At 33.7% G+C, this 10,024-nt stretch overlaps 1 protein-coding gene across 2 annotated transcripts; it reads right to left on the bottom strand.

Moving 5' to 3' along the window:
* Window positions 1–5,185: 5,185 nt before the first annotated feature.
* On the bottom strand, window positions 5,186–9,492 carry LOC124640537. Of its 2 annotated transcripts, XM_047178318.1 has the most exons (4): window positions 9,471–9,492; window positions 8,633–8,679; window positions 5,844–6,051; window positions 5,186–5,265 (listed from the first exon to the last, which is right to left on the bottom strand). In XM_047178318.1, the coding sequence occupies exons 1-4, from the start codon at window positions 9,490–9,492 to the stop codon at window positions 5,186–5,188; spliced, it is 357 nt and encodes a 118-aa protein (XP_047034274.1). The 2 variants fall into 2 exon arrangements, 1 of the variants encoding a protein (XP_047034274.1); XR_006985564.1 differs by lacking the exons at window positions 5,186–5,265; window positions 5,844–6,051; window positions 9,471–9,492 and adding an exon at window positions 8,335–8,359 and having other exon boundaries at window positions 8,633–8,655.
* Window positions 9,493–10,024: the final 532 nt, after the last annotated feature.

Below are 10,024 nucleotides of genomic sequence, written 5' to 3'. Positions count from 1 at the left end.
TTCTATGTCATTGAATATGTTTAGCAGTCGTGACGGGTAGTCAGAAGCTAGTAAGTCTGACAACAACAGTCTTACAAAGGGGTATTGGGTTGCCCGAATAACTGGTTTGAAGAGATCAGGTAGGCAGTCACTCCTTGTGAAGGATGGTACTCACTGGCGTCCGACCCAGACATAGTTGGGAAAAGGCTAGGCAGATGATGATCAATGGAGCCCCACATTAATCAGTATGAAGATAAATGTTAGTATCCCCATCATAACGCTCAGGTGTCCGGTGGCTACAAAATAGACCGAAAAAATTATAAATAAACTGTTAGCCTATCTTCAGGTCCACTATTTAGACAGCTGACAGTTGAGATTGTAGTTTGCGGGTGTTCTAAATTCAGTTGTAGCCATTCAGAAGTGCCTAACTAAATGACTTGCTGAAATGCAATCACACCACCTCATGAGGTTATTGCGCCAAAAACATATAGTTAAAAAAAACACTCAACTCACTTTACTTAAATGTTCCGTGAGTGATTTGACTTGCCAAAACATAGCAAATAAAACTGAAAAATATTAATTAATCAAAAATTATCAATTCAGTTATTTATTTTGTAATTCAAGTTATTGAAGTCAATTCCAAACTTTAAACTTGTTTACCTAAAAATATTATTTTTAAATAATTCATCGCAACAAACTATATTCTATTCTACAAAATAGAAATAAAACACGAAGTACGATTACACGGTAATGAAACTTCATAAATTGCAATTAAACTAACTATTAATTAAATTAATGTGTTAAGTAGGTACTGCATTCGTAAAAAATACAAGCTGTTGATTTGCATCCGTGCCATATTCAAGGAGGTAATTATGCTAATGATTCTCGACCCAAATCAATAAAAAAATTGGTACGTAATTTTTTTTCTTTCATTTTTTTTTCGGAATTCCGTAAATGTCATCTAGCCTTATTTAAACTTGGCGCGTATGTTACTGGCGTTAAAACCGTGCTGCACCCTCACACAAACGCAAACACAAAGCATACGCAACGATCACTCATAAATTTCATTCATAAAATTGGATTACTACGGAAATACCACGACATTACAATGACAAAAAAAGCAGTGCATAATAGTTATTTCCCATCTACTGTAATTCCAATCGATTATTTACGTATTGTATATCCTCCTCCTGAACTATGGCACAAATGCAAATCAACACCTTGTATACTTACGCAAATACTTAAAAACTGACACTTACCACACGGCTTCAGGCACTCAAAGTGATATTTGTCGCTCTAGTGATAAAATCTTTACACTTAATTTTTTTTATCTTGATTTAGAAGTAACATTGACTATTTATTTACGTGAAATAATACTTATATTCTGTACAGAGACAGTTCAGTGTCACGTTATCGACCACCGTCATAAAACTACATAATATTGAAATAAAAATAAATATTAATAAACACAGACAAACACACATTTTATTAAAATAATATACATTATCTTACTTCTTACTACTGTCCTTCTAGGTAATATTCTACTTCCTACTATCCTACTAATATTATAAATGTGTTTGTGAGAATGTATGGATGTATGATTATTATTCTTTCACGCAAAAACTGCTGGACCGATTTGGTTGGTAATTTGGTATGTAGATAGGTGATACCCTGGACTAACCTAACACAGGCTACTTTTTACCAACACACCACGTGGGCAGAGCCGCAGGCAGAAGTAAGTATTTTTATAATTTTAGTAGTAAGCTACTGCATAACTGTCCATCATCTTTAAACTGTGCCCTACCGAGTCTACATTGTGGCCACCTTATAAAATGAATGCTGAAGAATTCAGTATTGCGTATTGAGAAATCCTTTATTATCGTTTAGTAGGTAAAGTAGCCGGAAGATAACAAAGACTCGAGATTTATGGATTTGATACCAATGTGCAGATACTAGCGTATATCATTTATACCTACGCAAATATATTATCTGCTTTATTTCTAACACACTGGATTTTAAAAGAAAATCTTGATTCCAATCAATGTTTTCAGTTAGGTCTCATACCGCATAAACACCTGATCTTTCTAAAATGCGTACTGCCAATTTATCATCATACTGATATATGAATCTAAACAAACTATTGGCCGACTAAAAGTTTGCAGTATGCAGTCGCTTAAGTAACGTAAAGTAACTCTTAAGCTATAGGTACATTGATTGGGAAAGTTTTACAGATTGAAGTAGCTACATGTTCTGGTATTTATTGGACATTTTTGGACGTGTTTATTGTTAATTTCCACACATAGGTAACGTTCTGCTAGGAATTAGGTAGGAAAATTTATATGATTGTCCGCCTAAAGCTGCGCTTTTGAGATGAAGTTTCAACTTTATCCTAAGGGCGTAGCTCATGTAGTGTATTTAGTAAGAAACTTTTTCATGTAAGGTTTTATTTAGCTATTATATTATGGTAGATTTTTAAAAAATCATGAGTTACGTATACACTCTTATACATCTCCGATTTTATCAAGCGCCCGATCAAACAACTGACTGAGGGTCTAATAAAATAAACATAATAATTTTGTATTATTTTTTATCTCAACTGGGTCACATGAGTTCTATTGAGGAGGCTTGCGAAACTTTTCTTGATGCGGTCTGCGATCCAAGAGGGAAAGACACTCTTGGTGGTATTAGCAGGAGTTGAACTTGGCGAGACAGTTTCATAACCTTGGGGTTGACCAAGGTGGAACAGCTCAGCACCGAAGATCACGGTCGCGGCACAATGATCAGTGTCTAATTTCCAGTAAACTGAAATAAATATGTTTGAAGTACAATCTTATGTAAATTAGAATGTAGATGGATGGAGAGGAAAAGGAAGACCTAAAAAAAGATGGATGGTTTGTCTGAAAGATGATATGAATAGGAAGGGAGTGAGTGTCAGTATGACGAGTGACAGTGAAAAATGGAAGAGGATGACATATTGCGCAGATTCCAAATAAAATTAGGAACAGGACAGGAGGAAGAGGACAATCTTGTGCAATTATTTTTGTCGAAATAAGAATGATGAATGTGCTGTACAAGATATACTTACTCAGAAAATGTGTGTCCTTACAAAGCTGTGATTATGAAATCTAAAAATAAACAATCTACCAGAATAAAATGCCTATAACGTCCTAATATTTTAGGAGTGTGTAAACGACTCTACCGTGCAGAATAGAACACGACAATAAATAAACTTGACAAGGTAAAATTAACTAACATCCCATCTTGTTGCAGTTCACTCCATGCAAAGTACATTTATCAGGAAATTCCGCGACCACTTTTGTTTTTAGATCGACCCCACACACTTTGTCTCCCCCTGGTGTGCAAATTTTCTTTTGGTGACAATGGTATAAGGCATATTTTTCCTGTAAAAATAATTATTATTATTTATGTTCTCATTTTTGAATAATATCATTTTCTCATCAATATTTTTTTCATCGTACATTGCTCAATATTGACTTTTGTTAATAGAATAGTGGGTTTGGATATACGAATGTGATAGCAAATCGACACCAGCCTTGGGCAAATTCCCCCAGCTTGGGGCTACGGCTTTGTCCAGCAGTAGACGTTTTTAGGCTCTTGCAAACTCGTCCGGTTGTGGACTGATCTCTGACTAATTATATAAAAGTTTTCAGTCTATCTGGTACATCTTCGTACTTATAAAGCGCCTGATCTAACTGTCGGCCGATTAAAAAGTCTTCAGTGAGTGGGTATTCTCAGGCTTCAGAAATAAAAGAACCAAGTTGATTTTAAAATTATTTAACATTTACTAACAAATTACGATTTACTCTTTACAAGACTAATTTAACTTTGCCTTGGGGAGCCTTTTGGGGTAAATCAATTGTAGTAGTAATAGTAGGTTTCTTCGTAGTGGTTGACAAATGGATCCATTCGAATTCCTCGTTTACATGCTCCTTATCATACGCTATCCTGGTGTCGCACACCACTTGGTCTACCAGTTTGAATCCTGCAACGAGTGTCTTAGTTAAAAAATATCGTTTCTGTATTGGTGTTAATGTTGTTACTAAAAAATTTATTACAATAATTGAATGTAAGATTATATTTCTATTCACATAATTGCAGGGGAATATACTTTTCATGAGTTCTTTTATCCTGGACGTATATAAATCAATGTATTCAATGGCCAGCTTAGTTTGCTATATTTAAATAAATTCTGTTCTTTAAAATTGTTTGAGTGATTTCATTAATAATACTTATATTGAATTGAAAATATTTGCATTTATTATTAAAAGAAATCGTACTAACTTCCTTTCTTATCGCAGTTGGCTTTATACATGGTGCATATATCTGCGAATACAGCAAGCCAAGGTTCATGAGGGTCGTAGCCACACACTTTCTGATCATCGGGGGTGCATGTCTTTAACTTGTAACAGTAGAATTGAGCCTCGCGGTCGGCCGACAACTTATCGTCTTGCTACGAAACACGGATAAATTATTACGCTCAAATAACAAAAAAATTACGAATTTGAGAAACTCTTTTTGAAACCAAAATAATAAGTCATAAAAGGAACCGTCAATATTTTGAGCATTAAAGAGTTTTCTTTTGCGTAGGTACCCTATGTTTCTATTTAAATAATTTTATGAGGAAAATAAACCTAAAATTCAGTGAAAAAAGCTGTAATTAGGTTTTTATTCGTTTTATGAAAAGAAACTCCAACAATTTCACTAGGGAGAGAGCAGTAGAAGGCACGACGGATGGTGCCCCTCTTGGTCTTCAGTTCAATTATTATCACGTAAAAAGAGAATAATAAAACAAGGATATAGTCAAAAACTATCTAAATCAGTCTATTAACGTTTAATTTAAAATGTTCTTCAATAGTAATAGATTTTATTGAGTAATAACATCAGAAAAACAGGTCAGGATAAATGACTAAGAAAGTTTAAGAAGAACTTTTAGGTATAAAAAATATATAAATACAATTTACTCACTTCATAAGTGCTCTGTAATTTCCCTTGCCTAGACAAAGTAATTAAGGCTGAAAATATTCATTTATTCAATTTGTTAATAATATAAGTAATTCAATTAATCGAATGCAATTATCAACTTACCTAAAAATATTATTATAAAACAATTCATTACCAAAAAGTATGTTTCATTATACTTATTAATTATGTATGTTTAAAAAAAACACAAAATACTATTACACGGTTATTTAAGTTTATTCTTCGCATTAGGTTTTTGATTAATCGATGCACTACTGCATTCCTTCCAATTGCGCGGTTGGAAATCTGAGAAAACATAATTGAAAGTAATTAATCGATCGAAATATTCATTAACAATTGTGTTTTCATAAGAGCTACTGGAAACGTGTTAGCTGGACTAGGATTTATTTCAAGCAATATAATCTACATGCAAAATTTATATTTTTTTAAGCTCTCTGAGTGAGTCATGCAGTGAAACAAATTTTAGTTATCAACTGGTGGCGGAGGAGGGGGGAAAGTATAGCCACATGCGCATTCTGGTGCTTGGTATTTAGAATATAGGTTAAATAGGTAATATGTACTTTTATTTTCCTATTTTTATCCATTGTAAAGCAAGACTTCCTCCCTCTCTGCTAAAACAACAGAAGACAGCCCCTGTGCCCGTACAAATTCTGCCTTATAGATTTGATTCTTTCGTATCTTAGCACACTCGTAGCTTCTGCACACTGCAGTCTAAACAGTCGCCCGGCAGTCGATAGTCGTGATTTTTTTTATGTTTCAAGTCACGGCAAGTCATCTGATACCGGGCTACATACCAGATCTTTGTAACGTAAGTATGACACCATTCTATCGGCGAACTATTTGCAATGCCGTTACCATCTTACCATGCATACGGCCACAATTATGTTTGTACAAGCTGCAAGCATTTCGGAACATCCTCTTCTGTCTTCGCTTCGGGTCAACTCCGCAAACTGGATGGCCAACCATTTTGTGGCAGATCTTAGCTCGCGTGCACCAATGATTGTTGACGTTCTTCATGTGACCATCGTCGTAGGGCCTCTGTCTGAATAGCGATTGAAGAGCTTGCCCGATCTAGGTTTTATAAAAAATGGGTTGTTGGTTGAAAATTACGTATCGATAAGAGTCTCATTCAGCGAAATACTTAGTCACAGAATTTATGGAGTAATATTGCTGATGCCGGGGTTATTGAGCAGCCTCATTGAGCAAGCAAAGCAGGAATCAGCTATTTAAAATAATAATTCTAGACTGGTTTGTATCGCTTTTGTGGCTTTCTAGTAGATACAGTCGACTCTCGTTAATTCGAAACTCGAGGTACTCTTAAAATATTACGAATTATCGAGTTTTTGAAATATTAAATGGTTCGAAAGGACGATGGGCGTTTTGGTACCCTGTCCAACAGTGTTGATTCTAGTACCATTGCGTAGGTCTTGGCAAGCCAAAAAATGTTTACTATGACGACTAGTCCCGATTCCTTGTCCATTTCGCGTGACATCGACTAATAGAATGTATAATGTTCATAAATCATCAACGTAGATGTAGTTCTTAAATCCAACTGTATTGAATAAAAACTGGTAAAGTAACAAAAAAAACAAGAATTTGGCCTTATTACAATGTTTGCCTGCCCACTGCTTTAAAAAAAGTCTGTGTGCAAACCTTTGCTGTTCACGCAGAATATAGCTTATGTATTTGATGAAAGTCTTTCAGTATTTACAATCAATTAATGTTTAATGATTATCGTGTTTTAATAACAGGTTTTTTTTTTATTTCATATAATGTGTAGGTACATGGAAGCCAGTATGTTTAAAGATAGTATGTAACTAAAATGATTAGTTGTGTTTTCAGAAATGTTTTGAACTTTTGTCAAATCAGATGACGATTGTGTTTCCGTAGTATGACTCCATAGACTATTACAACCTTTAGATTATAATAGTGTAGTGTGAGTGTATCTCAAACAATTTAAGATGTCTATTAACTGAGTTTAAAATTATTATACTGACGACATATGCCTCTTAATGAATTTGCATATATGGATGACATACTTGTTTCTATGTCGATTTAATTTTTATCGTTACTCGGATCGGACAGCTAATTGAGGCAAGCCCCATAGTTTTTATTATTGTTCACGTAAATACCTTTCTAATGATATATCATACGTTACTGTTGGAGCGGGTACCAAATCCCATACAAAGTGCCCATTGTCCTTTGTGAGAGAAAATAAATAAAACTTCGAATTATTAAGTGTTGATCAATTATTATTTGTTAACTGCTATTTTATAACAATGTCAAAAGTTTAAAGAGACATTTGTGTGCATACATGTATTCATAATGTGAATTAATTCATTTTTCGAAACAGCTCCGTCATACTGCTTCAAAACAGATTGCTGCTACTCAGACTGCTCTCTGACTCTGACTTACAATCTTTCCGCCTCTTCCTCTCTGCAACTTTGAATTCTCGAGTGTTGGACGACTAAGAATTCGAATTAACGCGTCGTTTTGTTATATAGCAATGCTTTTTTCGTTCGAATTACCAAGTGCAACAAAATGTATTGATTTAGTTCGAAATATAAAGAGATTTTGTAGGGAACTCGTGATAACTTTGAATTAACGAGAGGTTCGAAATATCGCAGGTTTGAATTAACAAGAGTCGACTGTATTTTTATTTAACGACAATCCCAGCTATGTTGGAGTCGTTTAACAGGATACATCTGATAGGCACTCCCATTATGTAAAATACTGGTATACGTCAACTCAGTAGAGAATGGTTTATTGATCTGATATGAAATGAAATAAAATAAAATTTTGGTAAATACAATTTATTCAATTTCTGACATCGGTTTTGTTATCAGTCGGTATCGGCGGCAGATTTACACACGATGCTGGGTCAGTTTTAGCATACGCTGAAATAAACGACAAAGATTTTAATTTATTTTGTCAAAAACATGTGCTAATGTTAACATCAATGTTATATGTAGATTAAGGACTTAAGGTAGGCTTTAAAAGCGAGCTGTTGACTACAACTGCTGAAGTGCCGTAAATGTTTGTATGCATTTTCATAAAATCGCTTTGGATTTCTTGTAGTCGCTGCACGTGCGGTCGGCAGTTGCAGTCAGCAGCTTGCTTAAAAAACCTACCTTTAGAGTTGGCTTCTGATTAGGTACATAATTCTACCGGCGAGAAAGAGTAGGTACTCAGAAACCGGCTATTATAGTATTTATCAAGATACCTAACGTTAATTTTTTTTAATGTACGTACTGCCATTATAGTAACAGTTATATTCCATAATGTCACAACTGTCTAGGAACCTCCGAAGGGTACCTTTTTCGTCGATACCACATTTTTCTATTGCATCGTGGAAACAAATCTTCGCTTGATAGCATTCCTGGAATTAGGTATTATTTTAATAAGTTTATAAACCATGTGTACAATAAATTGATGATATAATATTGGTTACCCTATTGAATATGATATGTGCACAGTTCTAAAGGTATAAATGGTAATATCTACTTATCCTCAAATTTAATCATTCGTCGGTACACTGTATTTTAAAGAAGTACACGCGAGCGGTTAAATTATTCAATAAATCGTAGTTGAATGATAGGAAGACATTACGAAAACAGAAAATATTATATAATAAATACTGCAATGCACTTACTTTCGTAGTTTCAGAATGCCAAACAAAGACCAGAAATATGACCGTCACTGTAAAACAAAATTTTTTCATTAAGTAAACAGGATAAGTAAAGGGCACATCAACGTTTATTATCCTCAAGTAAAAAGTTTAAAACAGACAACATTCCATTTTCCAGTACTATATTCCTTTACATTTTCGATCCTTTTGATAAAACGAGAGCAGTAAGACAAGCATACAATTTGCCATATACTTACTAAGAAAGAAGAAAAAAATATCAAAAATATTCCTTTATCGTCACAAAAAATTATACTTTCTAAAAAATCTAGATATATCGTTTATTCAAAACAACATATTATTAAGGCATTCAATCTCCTTTAAAAATAGATTATTATCTTCACAATAACCCCTATTTTAAATTATCTTCAGTGTCTATATCAAAGGCATTATTCAAAGCTACGTGACACGAAACAGTCGGAAACAAAAGCCAAATCGTTCGGGCTACGGAGTCACTCTCGTGTGAAAAGCGAGCGATGGTGGCGCCCTCACACAATAGCCTGCAGTTGAATGGAACTATATAAGCATACGGTTGTTTTTTTTTCGACGGTTTTAGAGTAGGTTCTATAATCCTACTTTATGTTTGTCAGCTTGATATGTACATACATATTTAGTCGTTTTATCCTTTGACCAAATTATCGAGCTGTATAAACTGTATTAGCAAAATGACAAATCGAATTCAGTTACTAATTACCTACTTATAAAAAAATATATAAAATTAAAATACTAGCATTATTAGAAATCAATCAATAACTTAAACATATGTTAAATAACAAAATGCCTATCAATAAATATTGAATCTCACCAATATTCAATACGACGTTCATTTTCCTATACCCCAAAATAAGATTAGTATTATAAAAGAAAAACAATTCAATATATTTATACTGCCACTATAAAATATACTAGAAGCATATTACTTACATCCGTAACAGCATTTTTATTACTTATTCAATGGAGGCCACGCTTTGAAAAAATATAATTGTCTTAGTTTCCTGATTGTAAACTTTTTTTTCATAAAAATACATACATGTTCATAAGCAGTCAAATTAGAAGTACTTTTGCTTCTATTAAGTATTAATTTTGATGATTAGTGTATGTCATGTGTCTTTTTATAAAGCTGTTGATCTTAGGAACACTTCTAGAGTTATTTTTCTTGAATATAGAAGCAAAGAAATATGGAGTAAGTATTCAATTTGCTTTAAAAATTAAGCATTAAGCATTGCCATCCAACTTGGCAATGCTGCCAGCCTCTTGGGTACACTCCTGGTGGGCAGCGATGAGGAATTTTTTGATGCCATTTTATAATTGTTTTTAGTTGTATTTATAAATAAGTTTATTTTAGGTCATGTAAATACT

This window comes from Helicoverpa zea, chromosome 21, assembly GCF_022581195.2.
Source record: "Helicoverpa zea isolate HzStark_Cry1AcR chromosome 21, ilHelZeax1.1, whole genome shotgun sequence".
NCBI lineage: Eukaryota > Metazoa > Arthropoda > Insecta > Lepidoptera > Noctuidae > Helicoverpa > Helicoverpa zea.
The sequence above is the reverse complement of the archived record's forward strand: the minus strand, read 5'-3'. Positions and strand labels throughout refer to the sequence as shown.